This window comes from Phyllobates terribilis, unplaced genomic scaffold, assembly GCF_046119375.1.
Source record: "Phyllobates terribilis strain yellow unplaced genomic scaffold, ASM4611937v1 Scaffold_2__4_contigs__length_985480577, whole genome shotgun sequence".
Lineage (NCBI taxonomy): Eukaryota > Metazoa > Chordata > Amphibia > Anura > Dendrobatidae > Phyllobates > Phyllobates terribilis.
The window spans coordinates 541,658,247-541,677,068 of NW_027362762.1; the positions used below are offsets into that span (position 1 = coordinate 541,658,247).

Sequence of the window (18,822 nt, forward strand, 5' to 3'; positions counted from 1 at the left end):
GCCATGTCTATACTGTACATTACAAAATGGTGCTGACAGCTTCTCTGTAATGTCTAAACGTACCTGGAGTTTCATTTAAAGAAAGATCTGATGGACTGTTCTTTCTGTGGAAAGCACCAGATACTACAGGTAAAGGCTGGAGTCTTTCCAAGAATATTAAGCTGGGTGTTCAATGAGTATGTGCTCTTGATTAAATACCTAAATAAGGGAAACTATAATAGCTCTTTCCATAACTCATATAGAAGTGAATGAAGACAAATACACACATCCGCCTCCATTCATGCATTCTTTTTCCACCTTGACGCAGCAGCCAGATCATCAAGCAGGACTGGATTCAGAGAGCTATTTTCAACATAGGAATAGATCCCAGAGAAGGGATCTGCCTCTATCAGACATTTATGATACAGCTTTTGAATATGCCATTAATATCTGCAATGGGAATACTGTTGAAAGTCTTAGGTGCTGCACAACAAGGATTTACTATAAGTGAATACTGCAATACAAGAGGCTGTAATACAGGGTTGAAAAGATAACATGAATGTAGAAATTCTGATGCTCTGTATAAACATTAGCAGGTAGACACTTAAAATGTAGAATGGAGAGAGATACACTTAAATAATGGGGGTAAAAGACTTTTTAGCAATGACATGTAGGAAACTGCAGATATTCATCAGATACGTGTCTGTGCCCTATGACTATGTTTTACATGTACAGTAGTAGAAGTTTACAGACACAAGCTCTACATTTTGAGCTCACACTAAGGTTGTTTAAAATAAGCGTTTAAAACCATTTCGGATTCGTCAGATACTGGTAGTGAATGGTGCAATCTCTGTCTACACAAAGCATTAAAGAAATGAGAGCGTAGTATAGGAGAATGTGCATTCAAGCTCAATGCAGACAAGCAAGCAAGGTGTGACTGTACTGAAATGAGGTGAAACTAATGCAATACATGGAGACAAGTGAGCAAAATGACATACGTAGAAGACATTTCAGCACAGCTCAGGTGGCATGAAATAAAGGATATGGAGGATGAACTGCAGATATTCAGGCTCCTGCATGTCTAAGTGAGAAGCACAGCTACATCAAGGTGTGCCAGAGACATACATACAGGAAAAATGATTAGCTGTAAGAAATAATAGGTGGTTGAAGGATAGGGGGAATGTCTATGGGGATTGAAGAAATGGAGTAGGAGGAGTGACGGTTTGAGGGAGAAATGATAAGGGAAAGGATGGTAAAAGAAGATCTGCATGTATGAGAGGAGCAGTTTTCTTCCTTCTACTCCCTCCTTTCCTTTCAGTTGCTGAGGATCCAGCATCCCTTCTCAACATCCTTCCTGCTGTCTCCACGGCAACACAGACTCGGGTACCACTTGTCCCTGCAGGAGCAAGTATTAGCCCACTGCTGAATATGGAGCTGGAGCTGTCCACTTCCAGGCTGTACTCAGATGTCCTCTACTACAATGCCACACAGAATCTCTCTTCTTCTGCCCTTCCCAACATCACCTTCAGTGTCCCAGGCCAGGGGGTTTCCAGAAACCATGCTTCCATTATTATGGCTGTGGCCATCACTGCGCTATACTCTGTTGTCTGCGTTGTAGGGCTACTTGGAAATGTCTTGGTCATGTATGGGATTGTGAGGTACGGGATATATTCCAACTTCTCTATTAATATGATTATAGTTGCCTATGATAATGCATAGCTTTGCCTGGTAGATGCATGTAGAGCGTATTTCATGCATAGAAGAAACATTCATAAGGATAGTTGTCCATATGACAATTCATATATACTTGTGGAAAATGTAATATGCATTTGTGTGTAGCAATGCAAAAATCAACTCTAATTATCTGCATGTATGTCCATGTCTGTTTATATGGAGGCGAGAAAAACAATCTATGTCTGTACTTTTCATATCATATTAATATTGCAATTTGTTCTTGATTTAAAGTATATATATAATATATCAGTTTTGCCAGAGCTGTTAGTTCAGTATATTTCTTTCTAAGTATATGGTCAGGACATGTTAACAAAACCAGCAAAACTTACCCCAGGACATCAAGATTTTAATTATTCTGGAGTTTCAGGACTAATAATGAAGAATGGCAGTGCCCCTCATTGCCTTTATAAATAGAGCATAACCTAAAGTGTTTATCTCTCTCTCGCTCTCTCTTCCTTTTCTCTCTCCCTCTGTCGCTCTCTTCCTATCTCTTCCTCTTTCACTCTCTCTTCCTATCTCTCCTCTTTCTCTCTCATTTTCTTTCTCTCATGCTCTCTCTCCCTTTCTCTTTCCCTCTAACTCTCTCGCTTTCTCTCTATTCCACTTGTTCTATCTTCCTCTCTCATTTTCTCTCTCTCCCTCTTTCTCTCTCTCCCTCTGTCTCTCATTACTATCTCTCTCACATTGTAAGTATCAGTGTGTCTAGTATAACAGTAATACTCAATAGAATCCAACAATCTACATAATTTGACAAAATAAATATAAAATCCTGTAATAGCTTCCCAATGAATTGTATTTATATGGGACTCTTCCATTCTACATATCTGCTATAGCTCCTCCAAAATTTCTATATACGTTAATACCTGTGCCTTTCTACATGGTCACATAGCTCTATGTAACAGTTCAGGTTTCAGCATAGCATATGCCTATATACAATTCTTCCTCTTTCTTCACATAAGTGATTTCCCTAACTTTAACTCTCCGCATAACATGTCTCTATAAAATTGCTCCCATCTCCTCAAATAAGCTGGGGTATGTAGGAAGGGGGGTATGTAACCTATGCACCCATTTTGGTTGCTGGATGCCAGGGGCACCAAGCCCCTTGCTTTGGCTGGATTTAGATTAACAGCTGGAACAGTCAACTAAACTTTTTCCCACAGTGAAGGAAGATTAGCGACAGCTTTGCAAAAAAGTATTTTCTACCATATATCTGTTTTTTCATTTATCATCTTTTACATATCTTTCATACCCGTATAATAGATGGCTGACTGCTGTCCTGTTTTGTTTTTTTAAAAACTGCCCTGTAGCTCTTCCAATGATGCCATCATACCCAATTATCAGCAGACCCTTTATTTCTTCATAAGCGCCATCTACTGTAAAAGTTCTCTGAAAGGTATGCCTAACTGCCCAGTATTTTGTTATAGCACAAATTCCTAATAGAATATGTCTTCGCAATAATGCAAGTTATTCATATGCCGAAAAGTAGATATATCACATTGCTCATTTTGTCACATCTGCAAACCAAACCGCGAGCTCTCTCTGTTACTAATACATTGCTTTATAGCCTATTATGACTTGATTTGCTTGAAGCACAAACCATGTTGGGGTACTTGTAAATATATTCTACAGTCATAGGAGAGTTTCCTACTGTTTACACCAGTCATATTAATAACCACACTTGTGAATTAGTGGAGCTGTGGCAGAATAAACTATTGACGACCTATTGATGACACGCAGAACTCCCCCACTGATCAGCTGAGATCTGCTTTCTACAGCAGCTGGATGTAGGCTTAGATACATTCGCTTCAGAAACAGATATCAGCTGATCTGTACAGGTGTTGGGTGTCGGACCCCCACTAATCTAAGTCATCAATAGGTTAGTTCGGGACAACTGTTTAAGATTTGTTCTTCCAAAACTCCACTTTTTTAATTGGTCATTTTATAACCAATTTGGCATTGACTTACTTCTACAGGATGACAGCTGGCATCACTATCTAGGTTGGCACAAAACTTGGCTCTTGAATAATTTGAGGTCCTAGACAAACTGTTTTATTGCTATGTTTTATTCTAGCCCAAATACCTTCAGGGAATTTAATTGGTTTGTAATTGATGAACCATTTTGAAAATGTCATAATGATTAAGTGTTAAATACAAGACTTTCCATTTTTCATAACATTAGTGAAAAATTATTTACCGTAACCTTGTAAGTAGGTACTGGTTTAATAATAAAATCAATTGAAAATATTGGTAAACTAGATTGAGTCAATGAAATCTGAATAATTTAATACATTATTATTACATTAAAACATAATTAAGTAACAATGACTTACAACAACTGCATGACCTTTATAGTTGATCTCTTACCAACGTAGATTCTTTAATAATATATACATTCATCTTCAATGATCAAATAACCAAATAAAGCGATTCATTAAAAAAATTACATATTTATGAATAATCTTTCCATTTGCAGTATTTAAAAATAAATACTTCTCCCCAAGTCAATCAAAAAAACACACTGCACTACCTACAAAACATTGTGCGCAGGACGTCTCATCATTGCCTAATGCTGAATCAGAATTCTTTCAATTGCAAACAGCACTAAGAACATCTGCCAGTGAATCTAATACATTTGACAAATGTTAATTATAAAGTGGGACATTTCTGCCTAGAAATACTAGTTTTGGTTTCCGCTGGAATGTCCAATTTTGCTCAGACCTTTTACCCCTTAATTACAAGGTTTCAATCAATCTGAACATCACCCTTTTCAGAATCCTAGGAGTCAGTAGCTAACTCATCCAGTTCTCCCTTGCTAGGCTATATTAAGCACAAGTAAGGAGGACTTGGTGATTAGTAATACAGTAGCATGTCTTAGAGCATAGCTGCAGTGAAAATGAAGCAATTCTACAAATGATTGGGTCTTGACCTAGCAGAAAAGAAAGGTTGAAGAGATGATATATTTAGGTTCTTAGACCATTAGTGGACATCTCATAAATCAGAAAATGTACGCTGAAGGTATTGGCTTTTATTTTTATTATTAGGAAAATTTTATGACAGGTAGTTACCCCCCCAACTATAAAAGAGATTCATTTTGTTTTTGCACATCGTTTAATTACATGCCATTAACAGAATGTGCTTCAAATAGAGATATTGGGGCCGTTTCAGCATCTTGTTTTAGTTTTTTTGTAAGCGACTTTTCTGTCTTGTCTTGTGCGATTCTTTGACGGATTTTGCACCAAACACTTCAAAATGGTGCACATGGGTTTATGAATTATGTACAAAATAAAACATGCAGGTTTTTTTTGTCCTTACCTTTTTAATTTTTTTTAAGAGCAAAACATTGCAGGATCTTTTAAAATGCTGCACACTAGTCTTCAAAACAGAATAAAAAAAATTAGTACTCCACTAAGTTACTGAAGCACAATTTTAAATATAGAATAAAGTGCAAACATAAAAGTCACCTCCAGAACCATTTTTACTCCAGAAAAAAGGCACAAAGACAATGATAAATCTGGAGACCATTGTCCGCAACTGTGAACATCTTTCTCTTCTATCTTTTAGCCAAAGAGGTAAGCAGTAAAAAGATTGGACAGCTCATATGGATAACAATTTCTCCAGTAGTGGTGGGGTTGCAGGCATACTTGGCTGCTGGGTTCCCATTACAGATGAACATTGGATATATAAGCAGAGGGACTTGGCTTATTACTAAAGTACCCATCTCTATAATAAGGACTTTCCCAAAGTAGACAGACATTTTAAAGAAGTTAGTCAAGATTTTCAATTTTTAATGCTTTTACTGCTGTACAGAAAACTTTGATTCAGCTTGTGACTTGGTTATGGAGTAATAATGGCAAGTCCTACCACACCTTACTAATGTTACTTCTTGTCGATGTATATGTGTTCACTGTTGTCTTGTATGTAATCCAATGAATTGAATTTAGATCTTTAAGGCTGCGTGCCCACGATGCAGATTTAATGCGTTTCCGCGGCTGCATTTCCGCAGTGAAAACGCATTAAAACGCATGTTAAGTTGTCTGCCATGTTTCCCAATGATAATCTGCATGTGCTGTGCACATGCTGCTGACATTTCCGCTAAGGATTATCATTGCGAAAAAATCCGCAGCACGACCATTATTTTGTGGAATCACGGCGAAATCGTCGCCATTGACTTGCATTGGACCACATAACATCCGCATGACTACATGTACACATGCGGATATTATGTGATTCAATGCGCGGCTGGTACCCAGGTCTGGAGAAGAGGAGACTCTCCTCCAGACCGAGGTACTATAGTACCTGTAGTTAAAAAAGAATTAAAATAAAAAAACACATATACTTACCTTCTGATGGCCCCCTGTCTGCTGCCGGGGCTGCGTCTGGTGTCTTCGGCTGCTCGCGGTGGTAAAAGGACCTTCCATGACGTCATTTAGTCGTGTGACGTTAGCGGTCGCGTGACATGTCACATGACTAAATGACGTTATGGAAGGTCCTTTTACACCACTACGAGCAGCCGAAGACACCGGACGCACCGTAGAAGGAGACCTGGGGCCATCGGAAGGTGAGTATAATGGGTTTTTTTTTATATTTTTCACCATTTTTATTTTATTTTTTTAGGTTTTTTTTATTTTTCTTACTATTGATGCGGCATTTGCAGCATCGTAACTTGGTCACACAACATAAATCCATGCCGGTTGCATGGATTTATATAGTGTGACCAAGTTGTCAGGCACTTTTCCAAGTGATGCAAAAATCGCTTTGCAAAATAGCATGTTCAAAACACTTCACAAACGCTTCTACCTGGAAGAAAAAACGAATGTAAAATCTGCATGCGTTTTTTTCTGCCAGGGAGATGCAGAAATGCTCCGCAGCATTTCTGCATCGTGGGCACTTAACCTAATATTAGCTGTTACAACTAGATGGCTCTTTTATAGAAGACACCTGTCAGAGGTGATATAAGGAGGTCATACCAGGAAGTAAATCAGTGTGCGAAATGCAAAGGTCCCTTGTACTGATGAAGGAGGAGAACTAGGTCTTAAACAGAGTGATTCCCAAATGAGGGTGGTGGGTTGTCAAAGTCTAGGCTTCTGAGGAGACTTAAGAATGCTGCAGCTTTGTAAGGGGATGAAGGAGTGAAGAGATAAACACAATAGTGCTTAAGCTAAGTATCTGCAAATAAACATGCCATCTGCTAACAAAAGACGCTACAGAAAGTGAAAGCAGAAATAACTGGATTAGTAGGAACCCAATGGTGAAGTGCATGTCCCCTCATGAAAGAGATTGGAGAAAACACCAGGTCAGGTGACACCTGTGGAGCAGTTAGTAATTATAAAAGTTCCAGGAGGAAAATGAAGTGGAGGAGTTGGCACCTGAACCTGCAGCATGACAGACATGCCTGGCAGTGGAGTTGGCTTATAGCTGCCATTACGAGTAATCAGTAGCGAGTGGAGGACTGAGCACCCAGCTCTGGGAGAAAGAACGAGTAATGAGATCTGGGTGACCAGAGACTAGGGCTGAGAGACTCAAATCAAGTTAACAGAGCCAGAGTTGACCAGACCGCGGAGAGGGACATTTGTGTGAGCCGTTAGTTCCAGTGTAGACGTACGGTACAGCGTGTGGGCCGGGACCGTGCTTCAGGGAACAAAGACGGCCAGTGTAATGAACATACTACATACCAAGTAACTTACCAATCCGGGACTTGTGGCCTAGCGGGAAATACTGGTGACCCCCATTAGGGCTGTGTGACGTTTTGAGCCGTGTAGAGAAAAGGCAACGGTACTGGCTCAGTAGGGAGAGTGACGCCTGTTAGGTTGGGGCATTAGGACTAGGCATTACTGATAAACAGTCCTTTAATTGCAAAATATAGAGGACAATATAATATATATATATATATATATCATTGAATAGATATTCTGCTTTGTTGCATTGCTGTGTCATAACTCATTATACTGTTATAGTCTAGTGTTACCCATGATTCCGTGCCAACATAAAGACATACTCGTGTTAGTCAAATAAATATTTGTTAAGTACCACTGTCTCCTTATTGTCTGTGATGTTGCATCCGTGTACTTGTAAAGAGTTTCACAGAAATATGAGGACAGCGGGCTACAGTGCATGTGGAAGATTTATGCAATGAGTTAATTGGGTTCTTTGGATCTAGGGCAGGTTAATACATTTTTCTTCTCTAAATACATGAACCTGTTTAGCGTTTGTGCAGTGATACTGTAGTGTGGGGCAGTAGCCGTGGGTGAGGCACTCGTCTGTGGCATCCCGTCACGTTACATGAAAGTGGAGGTCCTGGCTGGGTGTGGACTTGTGCTTTGAGGGCATTACGCCCATGCAGGCCGCATATAACTGCTGTTGCCGGTTTGCCAGGTCCAGATGTTTCACAGTTCAATCAGGGAGACCACCATTCACAAATAAACTCTTTACTGAACAGTAACTTGGTAAGGTTTACATACAAGTCTTATGCAGGTTTCCTTTGCAACTTTAAGCATTTAAGCACTTTCCACAGAGTCTCCATTTTTCCACCCAGCTTTAACACTACAATCCTGATCAACAAACATCCTTCATTTGTTCTGCGGTTCCGCGTCCTCTTTCCACTACTGACGCCCTGGAACTTACACTTTGTACCCTTCACTAGTCTCCCACACTCAGTCCTGTTTAGACCCATTATCTTCAGTGTTATAAACTCACTCAGGGATTCATGGCTAGGTGTCCCCTCTTAGGACCCTTCTCTGGAAGGCCACTGTCTCTTATCCTCAGGATCTCGCTATCCCTTCTCTCTGGTCTCCTATCATCTAGGGTCATCCTAGAATGCAGTACTGTACACCTTGGACCTTGTGGTCCACTCACTACGCACTTTAGGCTCTATCTGCCTTCCCATCAGGAAACAGTCATTTTCCTTTACGCTATCCTCTCCCACTGTGGGCTAGTCCCAAACATTAACTCTGATTGTTCCTACAAACGAACTACACATAGCTATTGCACATCACAATACACAACACAGTTCACATTATATATCATTAACTCATAACACATGAGATTACACTTTACATCACACTAACGCCAGTGGTGTCTTCAAGGAAAGGAATGCAACTACAGCAGTCCACCTCATTAAAATACAACACATGGAACCTGAGGTACCTTATTTCGGTCTGTGGGGAGCAAAACTAAGGGTGTCCACTGAGTAGTGTGATGGTCGGCTAGATAGCTGTGGTCAGTGGAAGCAAGTCATGGTAATCCTGACAGAAAGCTGTGCAGTGCATCCTTAGCATTACAGTTCAGAGACTGTTGAGATGACATATGTGACATGCAGAAGTAGTGCTGTTGCTTCAAAAGCATCCAGCAACTATAAGAGTTAACACAGTCTCAGGAGACAGGGAGTGGTTAGCACAGCCCTAGGGGGATTGTGGGGGAGTTGTTTCATGGTCTGGCTGGAGCTGTAGAAAAAGGTGGTGTGTGCTCTGTATCTCACAGAAGACAAGGGAACAGAATTCAGGTCAGGAGGGAAGCTAAACACAGGTAAGCTAGACTCCCTGAGCTAACAGTGTGGAGTATTATCGAGCAGAAAGATAAGGACTGGAAGGAATCGAGTCATAGGGGTCCTCTCCCTCATCAAACCCTCCCCCCTCCATCTCCAAGCAGGATAAAGAATGCTGTGTACTAGTGAGTCCTTGTAAAGGAAAAGCCTGCTGTTTATGCATAGAAGTGTGCTGCCAAGAGATATAATCTGTGCTGAATTATGCTAGTGAAGAGACTGACGTTACTGTGCCTGCTTTATGAGACTGTACTGTAATGAAGATTGTTGCTGTAATATTCCTGAATTGCACTGGCTGTGCTTCAGATTATATTCCACTGTTAAACTGTTGAAAAAGACTCTTGTCAGATGTGTCTGGTCAGCAACTGAATCTATAGTGTGCCTGAGAGAAGCTGCTGCCTATGGTCGCCCTGAGTAACGGTTTCCAACGAATTTATGTAACCTGTCTCACCCTATCTGAACCTAGTGGCGTGCATGTAACACATAGAAACAGAGACAAAGAAGTCCTACATTGCCAGTGTGTCATGTAGCAGGAACATCCACAGTAGATGATTTATCTACAAGGTGCTGTATTTTACACTGCGTGGGCTATGAGAGGCTTCAATCCTGAGGGAAATAGTAGCTAAAACAACATTGGCTTTGTGAGACTTCACTCCTTTGGAAAGTCAAAACTATGTGGGCTGTTAGATACCTCAGTGATGAGAGAAGCGGCAGCTGGATTAGAATAGTGAGACTCCAGCCTTGAGACACATAGTGGCCTGAGGATTGTTGGAGATTGTTGCCTGTAAAGTAGCCTGCTTTATCCAGTCCTATTATGCTAGTGAACTAGTTAATGACAGAATGAATGAATATCCATCCACCTGAATAAAGAGAAAAAACGTGGCTTACATTAGTTAAAAAAAAAATCAGTTTACCAGATACAGTGTGAGAAGACTGCTATGTGAGCCAGAAGCCACCTTGGGTGCCTCATGACTCTAGGTGAATTTTTGGGGTATCGCACAGTTATAATTTCCAAAAGTGAATAAAAGAGTTAAGTATCATGCTTATTTTGCCACTTGATGTTAACAGTAACCATTAAAGAGCAGTTTGGGGGACAAATGTGCACACACATGGAGTAGCATCACCTGGTAAGGATAGTGAAAGAATGGAGCATGCGCTCATACAGCAATGTTGTGTGAAGACACAAGACCTGTAGACTCATGTAACTGCTGCTGCGGTCCAGTGACTGGAGGAGAAAAACTTCTTCCAGATGAATAATAGTAAACGAGGAAGATATTATGTTGAACAAGCTGTGTTGCAATAAATGTGATGGCTTTTGTACTTCAAAATAATATTTCATTGTCCCAACGTGTTTCGGTGTTGAACCAGCACTTTTCTCAAAGTAAAAAAACACAGAAGCATTATCTCTTTTACCATCACATCCTGATATATATAAAAAAGTGCCATGTTACGCAGAAAATTTTATGCAAATAATTTTATGCCTCAAAAAAGCAAAAGTTTTCTAGGAGTGACACCTATATTGGCTAAACAGTAAAATTATATTTGCATGCTTTCGGAGGATAGTGGCCCTTTCTTCAGGCAAGCTTACAAATGAATGCAGTCGTTTTTTAAGACCCATCTGTGTTTGGTACATTGAGCATCTTCCACTATTATGATGTACAATAACAAATTATATCATGGTACTGTGTGAGCCAGAAAAATCTATGTAAATACTTTTATCCCCAAAAAAAGAGGAGCCTTCACCTACCAGCTATCCTCTAAAAAGATAAATGAAATTCTGTACCTTTTGGGAAATTAATTTTGTGGAAAAAATATTAGACTCAAACTAAAAAGGTCTTTTTTCCTCCTAAAGCACCCAGAGACTCATGTAGGACCAATGATAACCTAAGGCTTAATTCATGCTTCCATATCATGGCACTGCATAAAAGTCACATATTATTCACAATCAAATTAGATCAGCTTTGAAGAAAATCTTTTGAGGAATCCAGCATTTTCATTCATTTTTTTTGTATGGTATACAAGAATACTGCTGTTTCTTTAGCTGTCAAACTTATAGCTATATTTTTTAGTGAGAGTCTTAGGGGAATATTGTATATACAATGGCATGTAAGAGTTTGGGCACCCCTGGTCAAAATTAATGTTTTTGTCAACAGTTAAGGAAGTTGAAGATGAAATCATCTCTAAAAAGCCTAAAGTTAAAGATGACTCATTTTCTTTGTATTTAAAGCAATATTTAATTTAATATATATTTATTTATTTTTTTCATCTTTTAAATTTAAAAAAATTACGAAAAGGAAAATGGGCCAATGCTAAAGTTTGGGCACCCTGCGTGGTTATTACCTAGCAGCACCCCTTTTGAAAGTATCACAGCTTGTAAATGCTTTTTGTAGAAAGACAAGTCTTTCAATTCTTGTTTGAGGGATTTTCATTCATTTATTCATTCATTTATTCATTCATTTTCCTTTGGAATATTCTGTGAGATTCCTGGGTCGTCTTGCATTCACTGCTATTTTGAGTTCTAGCCACAAATTTTCAATGATGTTCAGATCAGGTGACTGTGAGGCCATTGTAAAACCTTCAGCTTGCGCTGTTTGTGGTAGTCCATTGTGGATTTTGACATGTTTAGGATCCTTATCCATTAGTAGAAGCCATCCTCTTTTCAACTTTCAGCTTTTTTAACAGATGGTATTATGTTTGCATTAAGAATTTGTTGAAATTTCATTGAATCCATTCTTCCTTCTACCCGTGAAATTTTCCCTGCGCCATTGGCTGCAAAACAACACCAAAGCATGATTGAACCACCCCCATACTTAATGGTTGGTGAGATGTTCTTTTCCTAAAATTCTGTGCCATTTTTTCTTCACACATATCTTTGAATATTGTGACAAAAGAGTTCTATGTTAACCTCATCGGTCCACAGGACTTGTTTCCAAAATGTATCAGGCTTGTTTAGATGTTGTTTTGCATACTTCTGATGCTGAATTTTATGTTGAGGATGCAGGAGAGGTTTACTTCTCATGACTCTTCCGTGAAGGCCATATTTGTGCTGGTGTCTCTGAACAGTAGAACAATGTACCTCAACTCCAGAGTCTGCTAAATCTTTCTAAAGGTCTTTTGCAGTGAAGCGGGGGTTCTGATTTGCCTCTCCACCAATCCTACGAGCAACTCTCACTTAAAATTTGCTTGGTCTTCCAGAACTTATCTTGACCTCCACTGTTCCTGTTAGCTGCCATTTCTTAATTACATTTTGAACTGAGGAAAGGGCAACTTGAAAATGCTTTGGTATCTTATAGCCTACTCCTGCTTTGTGGGCCCCCACCATTTTCATTTTCAGAGTGCTAGGCAGCTGCTTAGAAGAACCCATGGCTGCTATTTTTTGGCACGAGGTTAGAGGAGGCTGGGTTTTTATAAAGCTGGGAAATGTGCATCACCTGGCCTTTCATAATGATGATAGTGAACAAGCCATAACCCTAACAGGCTAATTAAGGTCTGAAACCTTGGTCAAAGTTATATGATCACACAAATGTCCAAGGGTGCCCAAACTTTTGCATTGGCCCATTTTCCTTTTTGTAATTTTTAAAATGTAAAAGATGATAATATATTTTTGTGCCTAAAATACAAAGGAAATGTGTCATCTGTAACTTTAGGCCTTTTAGAGATCATTTCATCTTCAACTTGCTTAACTGTTCACAGTAACAGTAATTTTGACCAGTGGTGCCCAAACTTTTACACGCTACTGTATATTTTTTTTATTATGATTTTTTACCTCACATTTTGACATTGAACACATGAAAGCACATTAAGTTTCAATACAGGATGACAGCCCTAATGTACATTTTTTTGTATGCAGGTGTATGGTGAGAGCTCAAAGGCTGAGCCCACCCCATACCCAACAGACAATGGCTGCAATACACAGCCAAGATCGGCCTCTGTTAACCTGTCAATCTGTGACAGATGCATTTACAGTGCACTAGTAAGGGGTCTCGCCATTCCCCACACCCATCGCCCCCTCATGAGCTCCAGTGGGTTGTTATGACAGCCTGGGGTCTGCTGCAGATTTTTAATATACGGTATACAGCAATACTGTAGCATTGCTGCATATAGTACAAGCGTTCAAACTGCAGGTTGCAAGTCCCCAACTAACAAATACAGTAAAACGCAAAAAAATATAAAAAAATAAATCATAAAATCCAAATCCCCCCTCTGTTCCAATTAAAAATAAAATTATGAAAAAATGTAAAAAAAATTTAAAAAAAGTACATAGATTTGGTATCACTATGTTCATTAAAGTCAGATCTGTCAAAATGTAAAATTAACCTGACCGATAAACATATAAAATGTAAGAAAAAAATGCAAAAAACAGCAAAATTCAGTTTCTTTTAAAAAAAATATGAAGCTGTCAAAACTTCTTGTCTATATTAAAATTGTGTCAATAAAAACCATCTGCTCGCCCCGAAAAAAACAAGCAATCACACAGCACCATAGACCGAAAAATGAAAACGTTATGGGGCTCAGAAAATGGCAACATAAGCAAAAATGTGTACCATGAAAATAATAAAAAAAACTGAACAAATATGGTACCCTTGTTATCACACTGACTCGGAGAATCTTGATGCCAGATCATGTTACTGCACAATGAATGTCATAAAAACAAAACCCAAAAAAACTATGTCGGAATTGCGTGTTTTTTTTTGTAATTTCACCATACTTGGAATTTTTTTCCTGTTTTCCAGTACATTTTGTAGTAAAATGAATAAGTAAATGTTATGAAAGTTATGAAAATTATAACTTGTCCAGCAAAAAAGCAAACTCCCATGTGTCTGTGGATATAAAAATAAAAAAGTTAAAGCAGAAGGAGATTAAGGAATGAAAGCGTAAAGACGAAAATTAGATGTAACAGGAAGAGGTTAAAAAAAGTTGCAAAACGTTTCAACCTAAAATTCTACATGACATTTGTCTGTTTCTCCACTGACAGCAGTCCCCTTGCTTTGGGGTTGTACTCATTTCCACTTAAAATATGCAGAGCTGAATTAAGGGCACTGGAAAAATAGTGGGCCTCCTCCACCTCAGAATAGCCACAATTAAGAACCCAAGGGAGTGTAGTCAAATACACAAACACTTTCCAAATTCATACAGCCATATGTACATTTACATGTTCACTACAATTGAATTCTGCATTATGACAATATATAGAGTATGTTAAAGGGAATCTGTCACTAGGTTTTTGCTATGTAATCTGAGAGCAGCATTATTTAGGGGCAGAGACCCTGATTCCAGCAATGTGGCCCTTCCTTGTTTGTATGCTGTCATTTTGATACAATCGCGGTTTTCTCTATTGCAGATCTAGCAGTGCTCGGAATGCTGAGCCATGTATAACCCCACCCACACCACTGAATGTGTACACTGTACATTGAGCTGTTAATCAGTGGTTGGGAAGGGTTACACAGATGAGTGGACTAGCAGGCACGATACAACTAGTTCTGTAGTGACCCTCCTGCTACTAAAACACTGATTTTATTGAAACAGCAACACACAGTCCAGTAAGTGACACATTGCTGGAATCAGGGTCTTAGCCCCTACATCATGCTGCTCTCGGATTACATAGCACAAACTGGCTGACACATGCCCTTTAATGCCATAATAGTGCCATATGGTACATATTATATAGCATCATACAAGTACTTATGGAATGCCATAAAATGCCCATATACTAGATCCCCTTTTTTGAACATAGCTTGTTTTGTCCTCACCAAACTTACTATTTTATACAGTTTTTACATTAGAGTAGATCCACAAAATCTCTCTGGGCCTTGACTTACCACTCACCCATGAGGCAGGAGGATAATGGCATCACTGCTTCCTTTTTTACTTTGCCTGCCGTAGTCAAAATCACATATCATAACCAAAATTACATTTACAACTCAGGAGCCTGTGGGCACAAGATGCTCACTAGTAAAATTCTGATCAGCCGGTATTAATGTCACAGAGTCAGACTCCAGCACTCCAGGGATCTAGAGATGGCCAAACACTAGCCTAATCCACTATTCTTCTAGCAGCGCTTACATCACTATTAGTATAAAGCTCCAGTATTTAGTGGAGAAGATTGCGCCCACCCTCTCTATAAACCTGCCATGACGCTCAGCAGCAGACGCTCTTCTTGGATTATCTGGCTATGGCTTTAACTAGTCCAAAACAGGCGATCTTGGAATTCTAGTTTGTGAAGCAATAAAATATATGCAACATTTATAGATGGACAACACAGAGAAATGCACTACTCCTCTAAGCTTTACTGCAAGAATATTAAACAGGGGTGCCTTTACTTCACTGTCCTTACATTTTCTACTACAAAGTATAACAAATACCATATTCACGTGTGAAGTAATAGCATCTCCAGCAAAACCTCCTACAAACAGTAGTATCACTTTGCTTCTAGCAGCAATTGCCCTGAGATCATGCGATAAGGCAAGGTGGAAAAAAGCGTGAAGGTCATTATTATACAGAAACATGCGCAATTTCAATCAAAACTAAGGTGACACAGAAAAGCAAGCTACAGTACTGATATCTAGACTGGAAAGTGTGCACCATTTATCTACAAGGCAATAGATCACAGAGCACTTGAAAAGAATAGTTTGCATTACATCACTTTTAAACTCCATTTTATTGTGAAAAAGGAAAAAAATATGTTTCGGTTTATGAAAGTCACTGGAAGAGGCAAGGCACACCTATCCATAGCAGGCTTTCATAATCCGTTTTTTCCTATTATTCTTTTTCCTAGCTTACAGATTTTGTCAGATACATATTTCCATGAAATATACAGAAGTGAGATAAATGGATGAACAGAGAGAGACAGAGTGAGTGAGAGGGCAAAAGATTGAAGATACTCAAGAGTCACTAAGAGCCTAACCTTTTGCAACACCATTACCCATAATCATTTCTGTCATGTCCGTACATGCTTTTTTTTGCTTATTACCATATTTGTGGCATTTTTTCACAGCTTTTCTACCTGCATGCTGTTTTCTCAATAACTAAAACATTCTGTGTAGCACAAAATAATAATTAGTAGAGAGGGAAGGAGGGGGATGCAGCTGCAGTTTCTTAAGCAACATGAGGAGAAAGGAGGAGGAGCAGCCTCCAAGACACCTAATTGGCTCATAGCATATGTTGCAATTTTTATATCACACCAGGAAAGACCTTTCATTTATATGGCACTGAGCAAGGAAATGTGAAGTTATAGAAACCAACTAAAGGAAAGAAAAATATCCAAACCACGCAAGTTAGAGACAACATTTCTGGCTACACTACATCTAATAGCCAGCAACATCTGCCTAAGTGGCTGGAATATATTTATTAATGATGGACACATTAAGACAACCCATGTTCCTATACCCAATTTTGATATATGAACATCATAGATTAGGGTCCCTCGCTCAAGTCCTTACCTATAAAGAAGCTCTCTGTAAGTGCCAAAGGCTTACTATGGGAATGGGCCAATATCCACTTACATGGCGAGTATTGCCCACTGTGACTCGTTCCAGCCACAGAATTCCCAGCAGTATGTTCGCATTATGCCTATGCCTCCACTCCCTCTTTTATTTGTGCATAGACACCATTGGTGCGGCGGAGCATAGTCACAGCCATCAGCAATCACATGCAGGAAGAGCAGCTGCGATGCCTTGCCCAATGGGGAACAGATTACACCTGCATGCGGCCACTCTGCTGACATCAATGGAGTATTACACACAAAAGAAAGGGAAAACTGAGAATGTGACCTGAGTCAAAATGGAGACAACTTAAAAAACACAAGGACCAAAGCTGGGGCACAGAGGGGGACTATATCTTTGGAGGTATAGCGAGGGTCTCACTATTACCTTGAGGGGAGGCACATAGAGAAAGTATTACTTTGTGGGCACAATGGTAAATAATTAGTATACGGATATTATTACATGTGGAGACATTATTACTTTGTGATCCATTGGATCTAGCAGCAAGATGAGAGTCTGGGTCCAGATAGAGAAGACTTCACTTGTGCTATTTTTCTGGGGGTGTATTTCTTGAGTCCTGGACCACTGATCTATTAAGACTCTAGGAATGCTCCTAAATGCCAGTGTTGCATTGATGGGTTACTTAGGAGCTGAAAGCCGCAGACAGACCACGGCTGGCGGTAAAGTGAGATTATGTGGGAGAAGGGGGGCTCAAGCTGACGTTTTGCAGCAGGGCCAATGAGAATTCAGTTACGCCTCTTTACCACTACTACGTTTCTGGAGAGCTGCACCTGTCTATGTGATGAGAAAGCCTCCAGAATACAGTACATATGCTAAATAAAGAGGACAGATTATGCAAGGCAATATTACTGAATTCAGCACAAGTAGGAGGTGCAATATGTCCTGCAAATATTAGAAAACAATGACAATCAGTGCAATCTGCTTTCTTTCCTAGAAATCAGGACTGGCTAATGAATAATGAATGTGGGATGTAATATGCACCAGGAGAAGCAGAATGAATCTACAGATCTACAGGCATGTCTTCGCTACATTACCCTGCATAACGTTTTCTGCATTCTTGGGCTTTTTATTGATTCGTACAAAGGCAATTCTCCTGACACTAGTGACTTTTAGCTCCATGACCGGAAGCCCAATTAGACACAGTCATGAGCACTAAAACGAGGCCTAGCCGAAGGAAAACAGGGACCGCCACAGAACTGTAACAAAAACACAACAAATGGATTTCTGTGGTTACAGCAGGGCTGGAGATTGGACCTGCTATATTCAGCTTCCAGGAATCACCAATTCCCCTCACTACACAGACAAATGACACTAGCTCCAGTGCTTTATCCTCTGACTTTAATACAGTTATATTAAAAAGTTTGGACACCCCTATTAATCTTAAGCTTAATGTTTTATAAAAATTGGTGTTTTTGTAACAGCTATTTCAGTTTGATATATGTAATAACTGTTGGACACAGTAATGTTTCTGCCTTGAAATGAGGTTTATTGTACTAACAGAAAATGTGCAATCTGCATTCAAACAAAATTTGACAGGTGCATAAGTATGGGCACCTCACCAAAAAAGTGACATTAATATTTAGTAGATCCTCCTTTTGCAAAAATAACAGCCTCTAGTCGCTTCCTGTAGCTTTTAATGATCTCCTGGATCCTGGATGAAGGTATTTGTGACCATTCCTCTTTACAAAACAATTCCAGTTCAGTTAAGTTTGTTGGTCGCCGAGCATGGACAGCCCTCTTCAAATGATCCCACAGATGTTCAATGATATTCAGGTCTGGGGACTGGGATGGCCATTCCAGAACATTGTAATTGTTCCTCTGCATGAATGCCTGAGTAGATTTGGAGCGGTGTTTTGGATCATTGTCTTGCTGAAAGATTCATCCCCTGCGTAACTTCAACTTTATCACTGATTCTTGAACATTATTGTCAAGAATCTGCTGATACTGAGTGGAATCCATGCGTCCCTCAACTTTAACAAGATTCCCGGTGCCGGCATTGGCCACACAGCCCCAAAGCATGATGGAACCTCCAACAAATTTTACTGTGGGTAACAAGTGTTTTTCTTGGAA

At 39.5% G+C, this 18,822-nt stretch overlaps 1 protein-coding gene across 2 annotated transcripts in view; it reads left to right on the forward strand.

The window, feature by feature from the left end:
- Positions 1-1,022: 1,022 nt before the first annotated feature.
- The window catches only part of LOC141220401 (delta-type opioid receptor-like), a 36,650-nt gene continuing 18,850 nt past the window's right edge, over positions 1,023-18,822 (forward strand). The window contains exons 1-2 of one of the 2 annotated variants that reach the window (XM_073666334.1): positions 1,505-1,637; positions 3,021-3,106. Coding sequence is in view for 1 of the 2 variants with exons in the window: in XM_073666331.1 (XP_073522432.1) it covers positions 1,252-1,637 (386 nt within the window). In the remaining variant the exon portion in view is untranslated. Of the gene's footprint in view, positions 1,638-3,020; positions 3,107-18,822 lie in introns of both variants that reach the window. The other variant, XM_073666331.1, reaches the window with a different exon arrangement.